This window comes from Macrobrachium nipponense, chromosome 25 (assembly GCF_015104395.2).
Source record: "Macrobrachium nipponense isolate FS-2020 chromosome 25, ASM1510439v2, whole genome shotgun sequence".
Classification (NCBI taxonomy): Eukaryota; Metazoa; Arthropoda; class Malacostraca; order Decapoda; family Palaemonidae; genus Macrobrachium; species Macrobrachium nipponense.
In genome coordinates, this window is record NC_087214.1 from 23,154,144 (window position 1) to 23,178,362 (window position 24,219).

The window sequence follows — 24,219 nt, forward strand, 5'->3', positions numbered from 1 at the left end:
CAATCTTGCTGTCCAGTATCTCTAACTGTCATTTCTTAGTAGAACTGTGAGGGGTGTCTCCCAATTCCAGCTTTAGAACCTCATATTTCGTCTCCTTCATTTTCCGGATCTCTTTATCTTGCTGTCCAACCACTCCAACTACCACTGTCTGTGGCCCAAAGCTTTCTGAGGTCAACTTCAAAGGTCCATTCTCCTCTCTCTCTCTCTCTCTCTCTCTCTCTCTCCTTCTTCTCTTCCCTTTTAAAGGATTCTTAGACCTCGGGGTAACCCTTGTCCTTTTGAGGATTTTTGTTTTTTTGGGGGGAGGCACATGATGAAATGGGGTTTGAGGTGATGGGGGGGGGGGGGGTGGGGGGGGGGGGGAGGACGGTGAAGAAGACGCGTTTCAGGTCTGGCCAATAACCCGAAAATTGTATTTTATTTGTGCCTAGAGGGAAAACTCTGTGTGTGTGTGTGTGTGTGTGTGTGTGTGTGAGGGGGCAGAGCAAATCGGCAGGGGAGGAAATCAGCCGAGAGGAACGACACCAAGATTCAGCTTCGAAAATGCGATTTGAATCCCCAGGGGGAGATTCTAATCCTTCTTCCGGAGATTTAAATCCCAATCCTGTTGGTCTCTCTCTCTCTCTGTCTCTCTCTCTCTCTCTCTCTCTCTCTCTCTCCGGACGACCACCTAAAAACAAACACCTTAACCCTCTTACTCCTTCACTGCCAACTTTCCTGGAAATAAATTTTCTAATTTTATTCGTATTTTTATTTTAAAAAAAGTTGTTGTTTACCAAACACCTATTTGGATTATATTCAACCTTAATTTGTTTATCTTCATGGAAATAGATTTGTTATTTTAAATTTTGTTTTAATTATTAACTCTATCAAACGTTGTTGTGGACAAAACACGTGTAGTGAATGGCCTTCAACAATAAGTTTATATTGAATTTTCAATCTGTTTATTGAACTGTCTCTTGAACAGCTGCTGGTTCAGTAACACCTCAATATAATGGACCCCAATTTAGCTACCCTCACAATGATTACTTTTCCCTATGTTGCCATGGTAGACGTGAAATTCTTTTAATATATCTCTCATATTCACGTGATGGTCAGTTCAGGTTAGGGACAAAGTGGAAAGTCTGTTAGCTATAAAGTATCAAGGAAATATCGAAGTGCAGTCTGTAGTCTTGGGTCTTCGTTCCTTAATGAACGAATCTCGTCACTTATCGAAGAGGCCGAACGAAGCCCCCAAGTGTCTGCTAAGGACGATTTTGTTCTGGAGAAAATTAGAAACAGAATAACAACTACTGACAATGCGTTTCCTTACGGCTTTGCACTTATAAATAATTTAGAGAGAGAGAGAGAGAGAGAGAGAGAGAGAATCAAAACCAACAAACGATAATTTATCTCGTCCCCTTCTTCACTCGTTCTATCAGTTATGAAATTCTAAAAAAGTTTGTTTAATCAAATATCAAAGGACTTTCTTTCTTCTGCTTCCTCCGCCCCTCGACGCTTCGCCCCCTGGGGGAGAATTTCCGAAGTAACTTTCTCTCTCTCTCTCTCTCTCTCTCTCTCTCTCTCTCTCTCTCTCTGTATGTGTGTGTGTGTGTGTGTGAAAGAGCTCTTCACGTAGAATTTTTCTTCTCAGTTTCACAACAAGTCGTTTTTCAATTAAAATTTTATTTTTCGGACCAATTTCCAGGAGGAACTTTCCTTCTGATTCCAAAGAAAACTTCAAACCACCTACTTACATAGAAATCAAAGAGACAATACTACAAACGGGTCTTTCTACAAAGCTTCTGTAGTATGCGTAAAGAATCTGTATCTTAAGGCCTTGGTCCACACTAGCGGGCATGCACGTCGGGCACTTTCAGCTGTTCGTATTTTCTCTCGCTTCTAAAGCAGTGTTACCAGACATTAGCATCATTCTGGCTCTATACTCGGTCGGTCAGTATAGTGGAACGGGTTATGGAAACAGTGTTTGCTCGTCAGGCAGCGCCCGCTTGTGTGGACAGGGCTGTACAGGGCCTATTGTAGCCTCTAAAAATGAAACCACAAGATTCAACTTCGAGGAACGATAGATCTAAACCTGATGCGTCTCCCTTATTCGTGAGTGTGTTGTGATTTCTTCATTGACGAAACTGACACATTCAAGCCGACTACTGGGTGGGCCATTCAGCGCTTAATTAAGCGAGTAAAAAGGAGTTAGAGCGGCTGGACAGCAACACAAAGAGATCCAGATAATAAAGGAGATGAAGAAGTAGAAGCATCTCAAGGTGGAATTGGAAGAAAACCCCACAGTTGCACTAAGAGGTAACAGTCAAAGGGGTTGGACAGCAATCCTGAAGAAAGGAAGTTGGAATGGAAGCATAAAGTAAAAGGCTAAAAAAAAAAAAAAAAAAAAAAAACATGGGTGCAACCATGGCCGAAGGGACGCTGCAAACACCCTTTTAGTAATGCCTCCAGCGCACCAGGTGAAGACCACTGATAGCACTGGGCCCCTAAATGGATCCTTGAATGGCTTAAACTAGAATTCATAACCGCTGTCATCATACGACGCCCCCCCCAAATTCTGACAATTTCCATAAAAGAAAAAAATAATAAAAAAAGCATTTTTTACGAGAAAATATATCCGAAGCGTCTCTTTCACTCTGATCTCATCGCTGGGAATCCTATTTTGATTTTTGGTCTCTGAATTCCAGATGGACTTTTAAGATAATTATTCACAAAGCCAGGCTTCCGGTCAGGAGGAGAGCTTGAAGGAGGAAGATAAGAATTCACTGAAGACTGAGAAGAAGAAGAGAAGAAGAAGAAGAAGAAGAAGAAGAAGAGAAGAAGAAGAAGAGAATAATTGGTGTCATGGGAGGTGAGATAAAAACTCTGGTCTGAAAGTTTGGTTTAGAAAAAAAAAAAGGACTGATAAGAAAGTTTCTTTTTTCTATTTTGCTTTCTTCAAGAAGGTGACGAATAAACTTTTTAAATGAGGACATTACTGGAATCTTATTTCCACATAATTTCTTTCCCTTAAAAAATAAATAACAATACCCGGAGTCCAGACATAATGAGCAGCCTCTCCGCCATTGATTCATCGCTTAATTTTTGTGGTCCCAATTCATTTCCCTTCCTTTTTCTTCACACACACATACATATATTATATCTTATTAAATTTCCCCCCCTTCCTACCGAGAGGAACGCTGAAGATGAAATCCTTAGACGAGGCGGTTTTTGATCAGAGAAAAATGAAGGAATTAGCCGTTATAGACGGTGGCATATTTTACAAACACCTTCCTCCTGAGAGAGAGAGAGAGAGGGGCAGAATGTCTTTCTTTATTCCAAGCTCTGTCAAGCAGGATAATCAGTCTAAAGGAGAGTTCAAACTACAGTAGAACATGTCATACAAAAGTCCATTACTTGTCGCATACATATCATAAACAGATTTAAAACAAGTTGACAACTGTCATCATTACATGTTGGCAACTTACTGAAAACATATCACAAGCAAGTTGTCAACAATTCAACAACTGTCACTGAAGGAGGAATCTTTGACAAGTGATGGAACACTGGTTAGGACTATAAATAAGTCACTGACTTGTCTGAGACATGTTCGTGATTTGTGTGTCACAAGTTGCCGACACGTTCTTATGACACGGTTTACTGCAGTTTGGATGCACCCTAGGAGACCGGAGAGCAAGACAAGGCCTACATAAAACAAGAACCTCCTTCAAGACCTGTTTGTGTAGACGAGTCAGCACAACAAACACAGAGGAGTCGACATAGACGGAAAGACACAAACACACACATACATACACACAAAGGTTTCATCTTCCCTCAACCAGCATCGGGAACAGAGAAAGTAAGAGCTACTTTCTGTTTCCCTTCGTTGTTTATTTTCGATTTCCCCTAGACTGACAACCGACTTCTCCTCCTCCTCTTTTTCTTTTTGGCGGAGAGAAATGACGTCACTTCCGGGAGAATCGAGCTCACATGCAGAGCCTCTTAATTGAAAGGAGATTCCCGAAGATTAAAGGAAGAAGCATCTTGATAAAAGGGGCAAATTTTAAGACAACTCGACTGACAAAAGAAGGAGAAGAGGAAGAGAGAAGAAACGAAGAGGCAAAAGTGAGAATGATTCTTCCCCATCAGAGAAAAATCGGTGGCTGGCAAATATTTTCTTTCGGATACAATGCGGGACCGAAAAAACAAGGAACGTTGCCACAGTCCGTAGGCCTATCAATAGGTGAGATTGCGATAAGCAGATAGTTAACATCACTGAACCTGTTTTGAAAAGTCACGACTGAGAGAAAAATATAAAAAAAACAAAAGATGAAAAAACAGGCCCTAAGAATAGCATGTAGGGGTCAGACGTGCAAAAAAAGAAAAAAAAAAAAAGAAACGAAAAAATTGCATGACCTCAATATTGCAGAGGGATAGATAGGCCTAAAACTCGCAGGCTGAGGAATTGTGGGTAACCAAGACAGGGTATGGAAGGTAAGGGAGGGGGGTAATGGCTAGTAGTGAAAAGATGTATATGAAGCAAGGAGTGAGAGTAAAGCTTCTCTATCTCTCTCTCTCTCTCTCTCTCTCAACAGACACCATATTCCCCATATGGCTTTTTCATTGTAGATTTGAAAGGAATTCTTCTGGACGCTTCCAAAGTAAAAATATTTTTATAAATATGTGACGAACAAAAGGGATTTTAGAAACCAAGGTTCTGTTTAGCAAAAATTTCTTTTGTTTAAGATTTAAGAAGTCAGAAAAGTATTTCCCCTTAGTGTTTAGTAAATTAAACGAATATGTTGTGCAAGGAATTTTTAGTTTGCACTTTTTACGTTGTTGAAGAAGGAGAGAGAGAGAGAGAGAGAGAGAGAGAGAGAGAGAGAGAGAGAGAGAGAGAGAAATTGGGTAGGAGAAAAAGTAATGATACGAAATCAACATTCTCTTGTTCTCACTTGAAAATTGAAGGTGAGAATTTCCGAGAAGGTATAATTGAGGTGTCTCCACATTGGGAACGAATATTAAGGGGGGGGGGGGGGGGGGTGGGGGGGGGGGGGGGGGGGGGGTGAGGAGGTCACAGAGGCGGCCGGGACGGGGTGGTTAGAGAGGGTCATAGATTGGGCGTGGTGGGGGAGTGGGTGGGCGGGGGTTTAGAGATTCCAACACCTTACGTTGTTTCTGAGTCTTCTGACATTTCTTCAGTCTTGAAAGAGGTCGAAGAAGAGGATTATTGAGTCGATAGAACGAAAGTATTTAGTATTTTTAATTAGTTCGCTCAGAATCCAGGAATGGCTGTTTAGTGTTATTAGTTGGTGGTTTTCCAGAGAGGCTGATTGAGGAGTAGCAGACCAACTGCTTCTTTCTGCCTCTTCTTCCTCAAAATCAAATTCAAACGACATTAGAAGAAAGTCAGGTTTTTCAATAGGGATTTTGCCGTGTATTTAGATATTAATGAACATTTATGTGTAGGTATGTCATGAACATTTTAATTTTGATTTAAATCATTGTACTGGGGGGATAAAGACGAGTTTATTCATTCATTGGTTACAAAAGTAAATAGTAGATAAATAAATAAAGAAAATGATACTGAACAGTCAGGCCTAAACAATGTTTGAACTTGAATGAAAAAATAAAAATAAAATTAATTAGGAAAATCTCAGCAAAGTAATGCCTACTTCTAGTAGCATAAGAAAATTGTGGAAAACTTTCCAAGTCAGAGGCTACAAATAAGAACATAATTTTTTTTATTATTTATCTAAATTAATAAAGTCCGCCATAGATAAATGTCTGAACTTCATTGAAACAAAAGTAAAACAAAATAACAAAAGAATAAATGATGCACAAAAAAAGTCTGGAAAACTCTCGTCGAAATCACAGCCCCTCTCTGCCAGATTCCATGTTCTTATTTAGTGTTTACAAAGATATTGTTTGCCTTTAGCTTTAGAACATAGCAGCTGATTATTGAATCACACTCTCTGTTTCCCTCTCACTCTCTCTCTCTCTCTCTCTCTCTCTCTCTCTCGCTCTCTCTCTCTAAAAAACTTTGTCTCTCTCTCTCTCTCTCCTCTCTCTCTCTCCTAAAAAACTCAAGTTGAGGGAATGAGTCTCTGCTCTTGTTGCTTCTCTGCTGTGTATAATTTCCGGCCATTTTTTTTTATCTTCATTAGATTGTCATGTTTTTCTGTTCAATTTAGCTTTTGCTTAGCATTTTCTTTTTTATTTCAGGAATTATTTTATTCTTTTGCAAAGGTTTACCTTTTGTTCATATTGTTCCAGTGGGGTTTGAAAGACATTTTTATTTATGATATGTCTGTGTGAAAAACAATAGCAGTTGCAGGGAAAATAGCCATATGGGGAATGGGGTGTCTGTTGAGAGAGAGAGAGAGAGAGAGAGAGTGAAAACTTTACTCTTACTCCTTGCTTCTTATACATCTTTTCAATACCAGCCCATTCCACCCTCCCCTCCCCCTTCCATACCTGTCTGGTTACCACAATTCCTCAGCCTGCGAGTTTTTAGGCCTATCTATCCCTCTGCAATATTGAGGTCTTGTAGTGTTTTTCTTTTTTCTTTTTTTTGTACATGTCTAACCACTACATGATACAATCAGAACCTGTTTTTTTCTTTTATATTTTTCCCAGTCGGAATCTTTTTCAAACATAGGTTAAGTGATGTTAACTATCTTTTTGTATATGCGCTCTCTCTCTCTCTCTCTCTCTCTCTCTCTCTCTCTCTCTCTCTGATAGGCCTACTTTCTGTGAGAAGGTTCCTTGTTTTTTCGGTCCCGTATTGTTTCAGAAAGTAACATTTCCTGGCCTCCCGATTTTTCTATGATGGGAAATAATCATTTTCTATTTGGCTTTTTTATTCTTCTCTTTTGTGTCAGTCGACTAAGCATCAAATTCTTTCTCTCGTTTGTTATAGATTCTTTCCCTTTTTTTCCTTTTAGAATCTCCTTTTCATTTAGAGGCTCTGGATCTCGGTTCGATCCTTCCAGAAGTGACGTCATTTCTCTCAGCCAAGAAGAAGACGACGACGACGACGACGAAGACGACGAGGAGGAGGAGGAGGAGGAGGAGGAGGTTGAGGTTGTCAGTCTCGCGGAAATCGAAAATAAACAACGAAGGGAAATAGAAAGTAGCTCTTCCTTTCTCTGGTCCCGATGCTAGTTGAGGGAAGATGAAACCTTTGTGTGTGTGTATCTGTTTGTGTTTATGTCTTTCCGTCTATGTCGACTCCTCTGCGTTTGTTGTGCTGACTCATCCACACAAACACACCATAAAGGAGGTTCTTACTTTATATAAGCCTTGTTAGGCCTCGTCTTGCTCTCCAATCTCCTAAGTTGTATCCAAACTGCAGTGAACAGTCTCATTAAAAAGTGTCAGCAACTTGTGACACACAAATCACGAACATGTTGCAGACAAGTGAGTGACTTAATTGTAGTGCTAACCAGTGTTCCATCACTTGTTTAACTTTTCTTCTTCAGTGAAAGTAGTTGAATTGTTGACAACTTGCTTGTGATATGTATTCAGCAAGTTGCCAACACGTAATTATGACAGTTGTCAACTTGTTTTCAACCTGTTTATGATATGTATGCGACAAGTAATCGACATGTGTATGACATTTTCTACAGTAGTTTGAACTCATCTTTAGACTGATTATCCTGCTTGACAGAGCTTGGAATAAAGGAAAACATTCTGCCCCTGTTGAATAACTCATAACTCTCTCTCTCTCTCTCTCTCTCTCTCTCTCTCTCTCTCTCTCTCTCTCTCTCTCTCTCTCTCTCTCTGAGGAGGAGGAACGAATGTGTAAAATATGCCACCGTCTATAACGTCTAATTTCCTCATTTTTTTCTTATCAAAAAAACGCGTCGTCATAAGGATTTACTTTAAAGCATTCCTCTCAGTAGGAAAAATTATATATATATATATATATATATATATATATATATATATATATATATATATATATATATATATATATATAATTTTTCTCAGTAGGAAATATTTTTATATATATATATATATATATATATATATATATATATATAATATATACATATAATTTTTCCTACTGAGAGGAATGCTGAAAAGTAAAATTATATATATATATATAGTGTGTGTGTGTGTGTCTGTGTGTGTGTGTATGTATGTATGATAGAAAAAGGAAGGAAAATGAATTACGGCCACCCAAAATTAAGCGATGATAATCAATGGCGGAGAGGCTGTTCGTTTAGTCTGGATTCCGGGTGTTGTTTTTCTACTAATGAAAAGAAATAATGTGGAAATAACACACACACACACACTCTCTCTCTCTCTCTCTCTCTCTCTCTCTCTCTCTCTCTCTCTCTCTCACTTTAATCATTTATCAATAAGTGCAAAAGTCGTAAGGGAACGCGTTGTCAATAGTTGTTATTCTGTTTCTAATTTTCTCCAGAACAAAATCGTCCTTAGCAGACACTTTGGCCTTCTATTTTGTTCCTAACGTGAACTGACTTTTACAACACTGAAAATAAGAGATATATATAAAAATGTATCACGTCTAAAATGGCAGAAAAGGGAAAATGAACCATATTTTGGTAGAACGTCCCGTACAGGAGTCTGCTATCACTGGGGTCCGTCAAGTTGGTGTTACTGGACCAGCTGTGGTTCAGAGACAGTCCAGTAAACAATGTAACTACAAACTTGTTATTGAAGGCAAAATTAATTGTGTGTTTAGTTTGGCAGCAACTTTTAATGAAAATAAAGGATAACATTAAATATAAAACAAACTTTTTTTCCATGATGATAAAAAATTTATATTTAATATAAATTGCTTATTTAAGGCAAATAGATGTTTGATTGACAACACGTTTAATATATATATATATAAATATTTCCATAAAGATGGGTAGGGAAGGAGGAAGAGGCTTGAGATGTTAGGTGGTGTCAATGTTGAAAGGGTTGATGAGAGAGAGAGAGAGAGAAGGGAAGGGAACGGGATTCGGATTAAATCTCCGGAAGAAGGATTAGAAGCTCCTCCTTGGATTCTCTCCTCGGGATTTAATCGTGTTTCCGAAACTGATTCTTGGTGCCGTTCCTCTCGGTCTGATTTCCTCCAGAGCCGATTTGCTCTCCCCAGCAGAGAGAGAGAGAGAGAGAGAGAGAGAGAGAGAGAGAGAGAGAGGAGGGATTAAATTTTTTTTTTCCCTGTCTGCATAATAGTGTTTGCTTATCATTTAGTTTGACGAACCGACGAAATGAGAAATCCTTAAGACCCCAGTTGTGGGGAAAGGGACATCGAACGAAAATGATTAAGAGTCGGCACGAACACGAGGGAAGAAGATGCAGGAGGAATGTGTTTGATCTTTGATATTGAAACGATATGAAATTTGAGTTTGGGGATTACTGGAATGTTAGGGAAAGAGACTCAGGTGTTAACAGGTTAATGACTGGGAGGATAGATCGAAATTGTTGAAGAATTTAACAAGAATGTTAAAATGGAAAACAAGAATGTTAAAATGGAAAAAAAACAAATGGTTGCATCATCGTCGGGGATATTATTTGAACGTGACCCCAAATAAAGTGCAGCGTGCAGCTTCAGCGAGAGAGAGAGAGAGAGAGAGAGAGAGAGAGAGAGAGATGGGGGGGGTGGGGGGGGATTCCCAATGTTAGTGTCCTAGTTGATAGTGTTTCCTTAAAGATAAAATCGCCAGCCAAGTTGTGTGATGACAACTCTCCGTCGATGGTAAAACTTTATTATATTTAATATATATAATGATTAATCTTCCGAAGAAGACCTGTCATGATTTTGTTCTTTATATCAGTTTTAAATACTTCCTGTTTGAATGGTTTCAAGTTGCCATAATGGTGTCATTTCAGTTTTTTTTTTTTTATGTTCGATTTTTCATGACTCGATCATTTCCAAAATTTTTCTTTTTAATCCACGACATTTTCCAGCCTGTGGGATTAAGTAGCCATCACAGTATACTATATCAAACTGAGCCATTTGATTGATTTAAGTTGAAAATGACAGACGTAAACTATTCCAGAAAGGAAACCGAATGGAATAATGGGAGACCCATTCCTTCGACCACAGCGATAGGATTGTGACGTGAGATTTGTCTAAGGACATCGATTCCTTCCGTCACAAAGGACCGACAAAGGAAGAAGCATCAGGGTTGATAGGACATGTTGTCAACACCCTAATGGCCGTCGTTATGTCAGCTTGACTTGCAGATCGCTCCTCCATTTTTCCTCTTTAATTTTGCTCCAAAATGCAATTCTGTATGTCGTATGTCGTATAGATGTTGGCAACTTATCATACTTGTTTCAAACATGTTAATTACAAGTCGCAACTTGTTCTTATTTCACTTATCACAGATGTGTCGACTATAAGTCATTGACTTGTTCTTATTGCAGACATATCAGAAACATATTGAATAAAAGTTGACAACTTATTTTCAATGCGCACATGTCAAAAACATGTTGACCCCAAATCAATACTTATTTTTTGTTGTTACATGTCACAACATGTTGACTACAATCCGAAAACATGTTGCCTGTCCAAACCGTTGCTTCATTTGGTTATCCAGCATTTTCCGAAGATTCCTTCTCCACTTACAGTTTGCTGACCTCTTTTCAACTTGTTATTCCAAGCAGAATGTGATATTCAGTATGGTCACCCATCCGAGCACTGATCTGGCCATCGTCACCTAGAAAATAGAGCTGATGGTCTGAAGCAAGTGCCAATGAGAGGCCTGGAATGTTTGAGAGACTCTGCCTCTGCAATTGAAGGCCTGGCAGTTCTTGACTTGATTGGTGTGAGTGGACCTCTCTGGTCTCTGGTCTCTTCTGGCGAATCAGGAGGAAGTTGACGGAAATACGTTGCAGAGAAATTGTCTTTGTTGGTTACGTTTATTCTCTCTCTCTCTCTCTCTCCCTTCCCTTTTGTAGGAATCCATCTCTGTTAATCTCCTCGTTAGTAAGTTACAAGGGGGACGGACTGCTTTATCATTCTAGCAGTTTCATCGTCAGAGCTGAAATTCCACGTTACCTCTTTAAACAGTTCGATATTCAAGTCATGAATTGAATTGAACAGCCATAGAGGAAAGAGGTTCATAATATCAAGAGAATTAAATCATTCAAGTTGAATCTCCGAGTCCGATTCTGGGACGCATTGTGACCCATTGCCGCCCATAAGAGACAGTCGAGTCTGTTGTGAGTTCAGGAAAGTACTGGTCATACTTTGACGGCTGTCACTGTTGAGAGACATTATGTCTCTGTTGAGACAAATATTAGAACTACATCAAATGCCATGTTGTTATTGATGTTAACTTTCTCATATTTAAATGTTTCCCGTTCAGTTACGCTTATGAACAGAAAGGTTCTCTTTAATGCTATTCTATGGTGACCAAAGTCGCCCACCATCCCGTAAGGGCGTAGTGCCGTCAGTGCACCTCACGCGGTGCACTGAAGCTGATATTTCCAGACAAAAGAGAGAATCCTTCCTGTCAGCCAACTAAGCAAAAACACATTCATGTTACGATTATCAGGTGCATAAGTCACTATAGGCTTAATTGATTTTTCAGGAAACGGCCTAAGTAAATCGGTTCTCCTCTTGAGATCGATCCTGGGTCTCTTGCTGGTGTAATAGGTTGATGATAACTGGACCAGGGGTGTTCAAACTGTTTAGTTCCATATTGAGAGATGTTAAAAACCTGTAGTAATTTTATAAAGTAATAAACAGATAATAATATTTATAATATATATTGTAATAATTTTTGTTTATTTGTCTCTGTATGAGAAAATAACAATTTATTTTACTTAAATTAGTCTTTCTGGTATAATAAGGCTAAAGTTTATAATAAGCAATTATACGGTGAACTTCTGATGAATGGCTGACGGATAGTTGGGTTAGGGGGTGGGGTGTGGGCCTGACTTGTCGTTTCCTCCCAGCCCGGCCCGGGCAGTGTTGCCAAAGCGCGGAGAAACGACAAAAGTGCGGAGAAGATGCGAGGGGGGGAGTCATTGAATGCAGAGCTGTGGTCTGCACTCCTCACGTATGCGGCGCTGTAGGTCAGCATATATATTTTAGTCTTTTCGCTTTTGCGAAAGACTGTTTGTTTTTCCTTACGACTGTCATTCGTAAGTATTTCTGGTTCCTTCTTTCTCCTATGTGATATCTTGGTAGAGTGGTTCTTCTTAAAGTAAAGGAGATGATTCAAACGGATAAGTTGAAAATAGTACAACAACTTTATTCTGTAACTCCATAACAAGAGAGACAGTTCGGTCGTGAGACCGTTACGTTTGATCGATAGGAATGAACTGAAATCTTAGAGCATCACGTTGATAGCGAAACATTAGCTATCTCAGCGATTCACATAAAAACATACGTAGTCCGCCGGCTCGGAAGTTACAAGTTTCCGGCGTAGGTTAACAGGTCAACCGCTTCCCATGGAAGGTGTTTGTAAAAGGTTGACAATATACAACATGATGACATATCAAAACAAACCTAAACCAGGCTACTGCAGACATCGCATAGCGTAATCTAGATCTGCCTTGGTCACGTAGGACCCTCCTAATGCCAATGACCTCAGGTCATGGGTTTTTATTTACAGATTATGTAATTCTAAAATGTATTTATTACATTAGGCTCGGACAGCTACCATTCAAGCCTTGAATAACAAAAGTTACTTTAAACATGGTTTCTTAGGAGCGTGCTCGTAACATATGTTTAGGTATAAACATAACAAGTGATTAAATGCATAAAAAGGTTCTGTTACATACCCTTTTGGACATATTCAAAAACAAAGATAAATGCATGGAAAATATAGATCCATGTTTGATAATAATAATGATTAGGTACCAAAAAAATAATCAAAAGGTAAAAATCAAAAGGTTAACATGTATACATGATTATTATGATAATAGGTAACCTGATTAAGAATAGTGGTTACTGGTAGATTATGGTAATAGGTAACCTGATTAAGAATAGCGGTTACTGATAGATTACAAACATGATCATGGATAATTGTTAAAGAGTACTTGTCACTCTTTGTAATAGGTAAATATAATGGTACAATTGTATAATAGTATAATTGTGCACAGATTAATATATAGGGCTGGTATATTTTATTAGGTGCCCGAAAAATACCTTTAGGAGTATATTAATGTACTATATTGGGCTATAATATTTTATTAGGTGCCCGGGAGATACTTTAAACTGTTCAAAATGCAAAGGCATGAGTCTTTCTTGTCCTACATTTTGCCAGCATACCAGACCGCTTTTCACACACAACACAATACCAGACAATTTTCCTAGGCACCAAATGAAATGGCCAGTTTTCAAGCGGCCCTGAACTCAACGCCTTGAGTGTAACTGGGTACGTCATCCGGACGGGACAATACGTTTCCTTGGAGATCCTTCTGTGTACGCCTCAGCCTACGCCAAGCAAAGATGTTTGACGGCGATAACCCAATAATGGCCGTCACGCTGAACACGGCCAGCAGAACGTAGTAACGAAGATTTTCTCCACCTGCATAAGTCGGTGACGCGTGGTTCATCTCAGCCAGTTGCGTCAAACGATGAGCCACCCGCGCGTTGTATGGGAGAGGTAGTGATGGGATAATTGTAGACGCCCAAGTATAGTTCGCAAAATATGCCTTCTCAAGTATTATCGTGTTGACCCCTCTGACGCTGTAGTTTTGTAGATGTCCCCGTAAAAAACAAAGACAACCATCAGCTGCTACAAGATTGGAGAATGGGCGGTGGTCCCGTCCAGGCATACGACGTGGAAACCGTTCTTTGTCGTATCGGATCCAGGAGCCATTATTCATTCTGTAATTGAATTTATTACTGTAAAAGGGATAAAGTTTCCTCGGACAACCTTCACGTGTATGAGAGAGAGAGCTGTTTAGCACTATGCCTAACTCACATGAATCCGTTGATATAGAATAGAATTCAAAAGAGTCAGCTGTACAAATTTTATTATTCATGGCTTCTGAACAGTGAGTGAGTTTATCTAAGTCTTTAATGACTGTAAATGATTTCCTATCAGAAGAAATCAGAAACATGCCCCCAGTCAAATTGGATATTACTGGACCTTGAGTTATTCGTCATGAAAGTAGGAAACGTTGCTATTTTGTATGATTGCCAAGCATCGGAAGAAACAAAAGGTATGGTGATCATAATCCTATAATTTTCAACACTGACTGATATTAGGCTATAATAGTAACTCTACTTTATGGGCGTCTAATAAAGGAATATACCTAGTTTTCTCCGTCCGTTCTCCAAAGTTAACGTCAGATCTTTAATAGGCATGAGGTGTGGAGATAACACACCCTTTGTCGCTAACGTAATAGCTTCTACATAGTCTTTTGATTTCTCAATAAAATGTGATATTTTCACACGGATATGATCTATTTTCCATAATCTGATCGATATTATTTGAATGTTCGTTTACCAAACTCATTATTTGATTGATTGAGGATAACTGGCTGCGAAGTTCAGACAAAGCTAATTCGGTTTTGTGTTGCAAAAACTCATTCTTTATTTTGATTATTTATCTTAAGGCGATTTGAAATTCCTAAGCCTAGATTCGCAACCGATCCCAAGATGTTTAGTCCAGCCAGAATAAGCGGGTTGCGGCGTTCGAGATTATTGTGCCGCACAGACCACATCAGCAAGTCACGAGCAAGTTCCTCTGCCTCAGCGGTTTTATTTTGTATGTCATAAGACAACATTTCCGCGACGCTTAGGGTTTGAGCTAGCGAAATCCCTGAGTTAGCATGAAAATTACGTTGGTGCATTTCCTTAAGCGAAATGGCAAAAATATGGCCTGCATATCCACCCCTTCTATGACTATATTACTCGACACCATAAAAATGTTTTCTGTTCTCTCGATAATCGAGCCATGATTAAATTCTATTTCTTTCGTCTTAGCGCTCTTTCCATACAACAAAGAGGTCTGAACACACAATATCACTCCCAACAATAACAGATTCATTTTTGAAAACCTGCAATGAGTAAAATATATGTAATAACTCGTGTAAAAGAATATGTTTACATACAAATATGATTGATAAATATATATATATATATATATATATATATATATATATATATATATATATATATATATATATATATAAATTATTATACAAGTTTCATAAATACAACCATTTTTTCCCTCACTCCATCTACCTTTCTTTAGATTCTGTTATGTGCCAAGGGAACTATTCTCATATCAGTGGGTTTTGGATACATTTTGAACCCTAAATCTATTGGCCGTTAATGTTTCTAAAATGTTTAAACGGGCCTTCAAACTTAGGTGTCAGTTTTATAATTTAAACCTTTACGTACGTATACTTGTATGTATACCTGATCTGCCCAGGCGCATATGTTCTAGTTGGCTAGCTTATTTTATCATGATCTCTTTTCATTATAATTTGTGCTTCTTCTACATTCTTACGAAGTATATTATATCGACTTATGCTTGCATCCAAAACATCCTTTAGAGGATTTGATAAATTAGTTGTAGGCGTTAATACATGGAGTGTTCTAGCTGGGATACCCGTACAGTGCCTCGTGCGTGTCATTTTAATAGACACATGATACGAGTGATTAAGTGTGCTTAGTACCGCAGGATGGCAATGTCCCAGTTGGGGTCTGCCCCCCCTAAGGTGACCCTTAAAATGTTTAAAACCTTACGATTTGCCCTTTCCACTAGCCCATTAGACTCTGGGTGATAGATCATGGTATTGATTTTCTTTATGCAAAGGAATTCGCACAAGGAGTTAAGGAAATGATTATTGAACTCCCCGCCCGAGTCTGATATAATGGTGTGTGGAATTCCATGTTTACAAATGTAGCACTCGTAAACTTTCTAGAGCACTCGACTGCGGTTTTTGTTTAAGCGCTATCAGTTCTGCATATCGAGTCAAAGCATCTTGATTACTAGGAGGTGCTTATTTCCTCTGTCTGACTCGTAAAATCCTGTTAGTAAATCTAAGTGTACTCTTTCAAAGGGTTGATTTGGCACGGGGTAAGCCCCTAGGCTGACAGGTGTCTTCGTGTGCCCTTTGTATTCTTGACAAGTGCGACAATTTGCTATGTGCTTTTTTATATCTGTAAGCATCGTATGCCAATAAAATAAGGATTTGGCTTTCTGTGACATTAGGGAATAACCCGGGTGTCCATGCAGTGGATTTTCATGCAACCATTTTAAGACAGTGGGCATGAGTGAGATAGGTACCACCACCTGGTTGTTATTCAACTGTGGTGTGTTGCGGGTTTTCCTCGTCACGGATCTACACATGATATTATTGATTATATAATTCTGCTGCTTATACTTTATACATTCCTTTTCCTTCGGATTTCCGTTTAACGCAATGATGATTTTTTCTATTTGCGGATCTTTTCTTTGTTCCGTCTGTATAGTTCAGCACTCCAGCCCAGATCTTCCTGTTCAGATATAGTTTTAACAATGGGCGTGGAGGTTGAGATATCTATTAATTCAGCTAATGGCTCGGTACAAGATGAAGAGGGGTTGCGTGATAATGCGTCAGCAATGATATTTGTTTCTTTCCAGGTAAATACCCAACCCTCCTCGCGCCAAAGTCATGGATGATCATGTGCCACCGAGTTCGCTTAGGGCTGTGACTAAAGCCTTTAAAGAAGTCGGTTAGGGCTTATGATCAGTGAGAACCTTGACGGGATAACCGTATATTATAAACTTTAAAATGCACGAGTGAATTAACAATAGCGAGCCCTTCCTTGTCTATTACTGCATATTTACTTTTCGGAAGGTCTCAGTTTACGTGAATAAAAAGCTATAGGGAAAAACTGTTTATCATATTGTTGAAGCAATACCCCACCTACTCCTAGGTCTGAGGCGTCTGTGCTATAAAGAATTCCTTACCGAAGTCAGGAAATTTCAAGATTGGAGAACTACACAGTTCATCTTTCAGTTTATCGAACGCCTGTTGATGATTTTCAGACCATATGAAAATCTACGCCCTTTCTTATAAGATCGGTTAGGGAGCGGCTATGATGGAGTAGTTCCTAATGAACTCCTATAATATCCGCTACAGCCTAAAAATTGCTGTATTCCCTTGACGTTAGTAGGTATCGGAAAGTTACGGATAGCCGATACCTTATCATGGACTACTTTAAGACCTTCACTAGACACCGTGAAGCCTAAATAGACTAGTTCGGTTTTAAAAAATTCACACTTACTTATCTTTACCCTTAAATTATTGCTGCCTTAGTCTTTTGTAGGCACTCTAACTCTAATTTACGTAGATGTTCTTCTAAGGTATTAGAAAAGATTACTAGGTCGTCCATGTAGGCATGTAGGATATCTCCTAACAAGTCTCCAAACACAATGTTTATCATTCTAGTAAAAGTTATAGGTAGGCACCAACGTAAACCAAAAGGCATACGCAAAAATTCATAATGTCCCCTGGCTGTGCTGAAGGCAGTGTATGGGATACTCTCTTCTTCCAACGGAATCTGATGGAGCCCTTTAGTAGGTCCAAGCTGGTAAAATATTTTTTCTGACCTAGTAGAGATAGAATATCGTCAGTACATGGTACTGGGAATCGGTCAGGGATTGTTTCCTCATTTAAGCGACGAAAATCGATGCTATCCACCAAGTTCGATCTTTTTTTCGGTACTACTATTAACGGAAAATTATAAGGGCTGTTTGATTTCCTAATGACTCCTTCTTTTAGCATTTTACCTACTTCCTCAGTTATCTCATTCTGAAATTTCATAGGAAGTCGGTACGAAGGTACATAGATTACTTTCTGTTTGTCCTTGAGCCTTATTTGATGCTCGATGACATCCGTTTTTCTAAGGTTCCATCCGTAGTGGAAAAAACATCATGATATTCAGTTAAAAAGATTCAAAAAGTTTCTGCTGAATTTCTTCTTCTTGAATGTCCTTATTGATTTTTGTTCTTTATAGATTGCACAAAAGGGTATTCATCCGCAAACGATTGAGCGTGATTTATCTCAGCTACGGTAAGAATGCGATGTTTATAAACTTCCGCATCCAAGATATGTTGATTTTTGTGGATTACTAAAGTGGTATTCAAATGATTACAGACTTCGATGTGACTTGTTGTGAGCCGACTGTATAAATGGCTTGTGTGACGGATAAATCTTGTGTTTTCAGAGTGTCGGAAAGGATTAACATTTCAGATCCTGGCAAGGTTTTCTTTACACGCACTAATATGTTCGAAGTTACGTTTGGCTCGAGAGTTTGCGTGCAAGCTGATATTACTTACGGGCGAGCGAGAATTCTGTTGGGTCGCATGTATTATTTCTTGGTTCATGAGACAAGTGATTGGTTCTTCGATATAAGTGACTACTCTGTCTGTCTCCTTATTATCTAAAACTGATTTTAGGGTATTAGAAGACTTATAGAATTTTCCTTTGATATACACGCCGTGTTTTGCAGGTGCTAAGGTAATATTTTGAGTGCCCATAGACGGGTATCCGATAATTACTGCGGGATACATATTAATGTTTTGTACAACGATAAAGGTATCGGAAAACGTGCGCTTACCGACCCTTGTACTGAACATGAGTTACTCCTACCACATTTAATTCATTATTTCCTATGCCCGAGAGTCTTATTCCGGACTTCTCTATAGGGAAGTTTGAAAAGAGTAAATGATGAGTCCTTAAATCCATGATATTACGTAGACTACCAGAATCAAAGAACAAAGTAAATGACCTTATGGTCCAAATTTACTGCATGTAAGGTTGGTCGTAACTCGTCTTGACTAATAATTGCATGAATTTGTTGCAAATCTACGGGAACCTGCACCGATTTTTTGGATTCGCCCGTGTGTTTCATAGGAAAAATCGATTGCCTCACAATGATCTGATAAATGATTAAACTGATTATTTGATACACAAAAGATGTGATATTGATGACCCAACATCGTCCTCTCCCCCCTTGGAGCGAACTACGTGGTATTTGCTTTGTTTAGCACACCTTGAAAATTCGCTTGACCTTGCAAGTTCTGGCTAGACGGCCCAGGAACAGAGGTACCTGAAGCACGATTTGTTTGTTTCTGCTGTTGAGCAGCATTGCCGTTTGCTTGTTTCTTTTTATAGTACTGAGGACCCTTCTTTTTATTTGCACTGGCAACTGTTTGCGTGTTTGTAGGATTCTGCTGTTGATTCCGCGAGTAGCAACGATTATATGAATGAGTGGAACTATTATGTATTGAACAAAAACGCGTCCGACAGTCTGAAATCATGTGACCTGGTCGTTTACAGTTATAACAAACCATCCCTGCAACTTGATTATTATTATGTACCACATTTACTTGTTGTGGCTTATCCTCATTTTTTGCAAAAGCTTGAGTAAGCAAGGGATCAAGGTCAGTACATTTAGACATGTGTGCTTTTATCTGTTTATACACACCTAGTTTCGTACTGTCAGGCGTTAGCTTTTTAACACAATACCGCACCAAAGCTACAGGCAACATGACTGCCATACAGATTAAATATATCAAGTGTATGAAAACATTCACTGCAATATTGGATCTTGTAACCCACGTGGAGTTACGTAAGTTTTCCGGTCGGCAATTACTGCCTCCCGTCCTACAACACTAGGCTGAGCCATAGAAGCTTGTTTACGCGTAGAACTCGAAGAACCCATAACGATATTTACCTCCAGGACCTTGAACAGGAAAAATTAGTGTCCTGAACCAAGTTAGTTTTACTTCTGGATTTTTGGTTTTATAGGTGTTCCTCTTGTATGCGTGTTTTTTCCGACTGATACGATTCCTAACTGTTTCACTAGCACTGTACAGATACGAATGTCCACTGCGCAAACGCATATTCAATATAAAATATAAATGTGTTGTTAGTAATAGGAAAATCCCCCATAAAGATACAGAAATACAGATAATTTGATAAAGATATTATACGGAGAATTCCTGCAAGAAACGATTAGCAACAACGAGAAAAAAAAATAGTCTGCGGGCGAGAACTCGTAGTTGAAGATTGATTCTGTAATGAATGAAGATTAAGATGGCGAACAACTCACCCCCAGAATACTGGACGATCGACTCCTGATGAACAACACTTCGCTGAGAAACAAAAAACCTGAATAGATAAAATTGCACTTAGCTCTGGGTTATATGCTGAAGGATTGTTGACATGGGATGCGTCACAGTTTCCTGTCGTCTTCGTGTCGGAAGTCGTGATGGACGTCACGGTCTCCTCTTTGCCTCACGTTGCATGAAGAACGTCCAAGATTGATGACGTCACAGCCTCCTTCCTCGCGTTGCTTCCTCTTGGCCTACTCTTTGCGTCCTTGCTAGTGATCGCGCGTTGTTTTCTTTATGTGTTTTCTTCTTTCTGTTGATGTTCGATGCTGCTCTCGTCCGGTGTTGATTCTCGGAGATATGTGCAACAAGTCACTCAATCATCGATGTTGATGCTTGTATTCTTCTCGATGAAGGACATATCTTCGTCTTCATAAATGTTGCATTGATTGAAGATCCCACTTTCCTCTGTTTAGTATTGATTTATAGGTGGAAGTTGGTTTATTGCAGTTCTTCGGTCGGGCTGATATGGGTCTTGTTAATCTTATTCTTCATCAATAGCTGCCACCAAATTTTAGTCTTTTCGCTTTTGCGAAAGCCAGTTTGTTTTTTCCTTTTTATACGACTGTCATTCGTAAGTATTTCTGATTCCTTCTTTCTCCTATGTGATATCTTAGTAGAGTGGTTCTTCTTAAAGTAAAGGAGATGATTCAAACGGATAAGTTGAAAATAGTACAACAACTTTATTCTGTAACTCCATAACAAGAGAGACAGTTCGGTCGTGAGACCGTTACGTTTGATCGATAGGAATGAACTGAAATCTTAGAGCATCACGTTGATAGCGAAACATTAGCTATCTCAGCGATTCACATAAAAACATACGTAGTCCGCCGGCTCGGAAGTTACAAGTTTCCGGCGTAGGTTAACAGGTCAACCGCTTCCCATGGAAGGTGTTTGTAAAAGGTTGACAATATACAACATGATGACATATCAAAACAAACCTAAACCAGGCTACTGCAGACATCGCATAGCGTAATCTAGATCTGCCTTGGTCACGTAGGACCCTCCTAATGCCAATGACCTCAGGTCATGGGTTTTTATTTACAGATTATGTAATTCTAAAATGTATTTATTACATATATTGATGCTTTTAAAACTTTTTTCCATTAATAAAAAATGATTGAAATTAATTAATATTTTTGAAAATACTAATATTTTTGAAAAATGAACCGTTTTCACTAGTCTCGAGTGTTCACGCGCCAATATCATATACGAACATACGATTGTCAATTAAGAACCGATTTTGACAACAGTAGATGATGTAAACCAAACGTGATGTCTTACAATGCATTCATTCTTTAGGTCCAGCAATCTTTGATTTGTCTTTGTAATTATATATATAGGTTAGTAAAATTTGGTTAATTTGTGAATTAATCTTAGGGTGAAGACTGGCTTACATTATTGTAAACTTAGTCATGTTTAATGAATTTTTATTTTATTTTATTTATTTATTTATTTATTTATTGAGAACAACTGCAAATATATGTTAGGTAATTGCATTAGTTGAAGTGATTCAACTGATTATAACCGAATAAGTTTCGATATCAGTATGCTAGGAAGTGGTGCATTATAATCGTGGATTTTCTTTATATTAATGTAGCTTATTGATAAAAAAAAAGGACCAATTATGATGTGCTCTTTTCCAATTTTTTGAAACTCATAGCCCTGAATAGGGCATTCGTTTGGCTTAGGATTGCCACGTGTATGCCATAAAACATGCATAATATGCTGTCCATTCTCTTGGGGAAATATCTCATTTCAAAATATCCGGATCATAAAAGGTGGCATATAGACCTACATGTTTCATATCGTTTTTGTCAGTTTACAATGCCTATGACATTGATTTTAAGCCTAGACCTATGTTATTTATGTTAGGTTTGTTATCATTATTACTTCAGCAAACGTTTTATTTAACATACAGCATATTACCTAAAGTGACAAATGTGGCTTAAAAAAGAAAAGAAACAATAAACTACTTATGAATATCGAAGGATTTATGGAACTTGTCAACTTACTCAGTCGGGAACGCAAAGAAAAGAATGAAAAGCAACCGTTTTTAGTAAAGAAATACATTTCAGTGCATTTTTTTTTTATCTTCCCACTTTTTGCTGAAAACTTTATGAATAAATTTACTTGCCCGTGTTCACTTTGTGGCCTAATTTACGCATCAAATCATGTATAGCAATCATAATTATAAAACAAATTATATATATATATAATATATATATATATATATATATCGAATGTAATAATCAGCTTTAAGACTGAACACTGTCCGCGTATCTCGTTCGACTCTAAATTTGACTATCATTAAAGTTACGTAATGTTTCAAAAGATATGAAGCAACTGAATTTCGGAAAGGGGAAAATCTAACTCGATAAAGGTTTAATTAGTAAGCCCAACTCATATAATGGTAAAGATGCGGTTAATATGATATAACCAGGGTGACTATCTCGTCTATAGTAGTGTATATAGTAAAATAACATTGCTTGGCAATTAACACTACACCTCCCGGTGCGGAGCTTGTTTCTCGGTGATGTGCGGACTTCGCGGCGACCCTGCGAGTCCCAGACTCCCAGTCCCAGCCCTCAGGCCACTTGTGTATTTACCCCCAAGAGGGTGGTGGGTGGTTTGTGCCTGAGATTAGTGTTCAGATAATTTCGGCCTTGGGCCACAAACGCGGCTCCGATTAGCGGTTTGTTTATCGTAGCCAAATATCAGTCGTTGTTTTTCAGTAGCATCCAAAGGCTGCGTTTGTTTTGTTGTTCTCTGTTGTCGAGTGACTGAAATTCAGTGGTTTTTAATTTGGCGTCATCATCGACGTTCCCCAGGGCCTGGAAAAAGGTAAGGATTCAATACCTTACGTTCCAGCAGATTCATTTTCTAGATGTGAACTAAATGTCATATTTCCAGAACGTCTAGTGCCTATAGGACTAGATATTCACATCGTATCTCTATGTATCTATGGTGGCTCCCCGTTGTCTGTAGCCTAAGCTTGTACCTTTCCTAGGTTAGGCTAGGCCTTTTTTCCTATACATCCAAGCCCTATATTTCTCCAGATGTTAGGAGGACTAAATTGAAATAGTACCTTACGTAATATATCGCCACTGTAAACGCTAACTTGAATTTAACACTATTTTCTTATCCAAATCTTTTACTATTACAACGTTAAATCCTAGGTACTTTTAGTGATTACCGTTGGTTCATAGCCTAGGCCTTTAACATAACATTTTATTAGGCTAAACCAGGGCCTTGTTTTATTTATACTCAAGTCATATAGTTTCCATAGGAGCGGTTGGGAAGGCCTAAATTGCAAGACATGAATCAATGTATCGCCAACATTGAACTGAAGTGAAGATTGTTTTTGTAGCTCAGGACCCTTAACACCTCAGAAGCGTCCGCGTTACGAACTAGTTCCTTCCCCTGGCGTCACATGTTTGTGCTTAAGAATTTACTCTAATTCTCCTCTCACCCCCCCCCTTTTTTTTAACTTCATACAAAAGACTAAATACCGAAATTTGATACACAAACTTTTGAATATGCCTGAAATTGACTATCGCCATTCTAAAGTAACTTAAATTTAATATTTTGAAGTGCGCGCATCAGGAACAACTGCATTTCATTCCATCTGGCCGCTCAGCTCCTCATTGGCATGATCGGTTTGGTCTTTGCTTGCCACCTCGGTTATAGCGAGTTCGATCGTTGGGCATTCCATTGAGGGGTCAGAGATTTGTATTTCTGGTGATAAAGTTCACTCTCGACGTGGTTCGGAAGTCACGTATAGCCGTTGGTCCCGTTGCTGAATAACCTCCTGGGTTCCATGCAACGTAAAAACACCATACAAACAAACAAACATCTGGCCGCTCGCCGACGGGTTTTTATATTCAGTAGATGTGGCAAATGCATAATCAGTGGCTTTATGACTATTTGCAAGATTACCAGATTAGTAATCCTAGTAATCCGGGACACTTAAAATTTTTCACCACATATATAAATTTATAGCTATATATAGTATATAAATCCAGACCGATGTATAAAGTAGTGACAGTTATCACATTGGTGAAAAACATTTAAAGCAAGAATGTTAATGGTGTGGAAAGAAAACGAACGGAAAACCATTTGGAAGATGAAT

At 38.7% G+C, this 24,219-nt stretch overlaps 1 protein-coding gene across 1 annotated transcript in view; it reads left to right on the top strand.

Moving 5' to 3' along the window:
• LOC135199015 (histone H3.v1-like) overlaps positions 1-24,219 on the top strand; it is a 46,280-nt gene that overhangs the window by 11,403 nt on the left and 10,658 nt on the right. The window contains exons 2-3 of the mRNA XM_064226931.1: positions 2,701-2,851; positions 6,927-7,068. Coding sequence (XP_064083001.1) covers positions 2,701-2,851; positions 6,927-7,068 — 293 coding nt within the window. The remainder of the gene's footprint in view (positions 1-2,700; positions 2,852-6,926; positions 7,069-24,219) is intronic.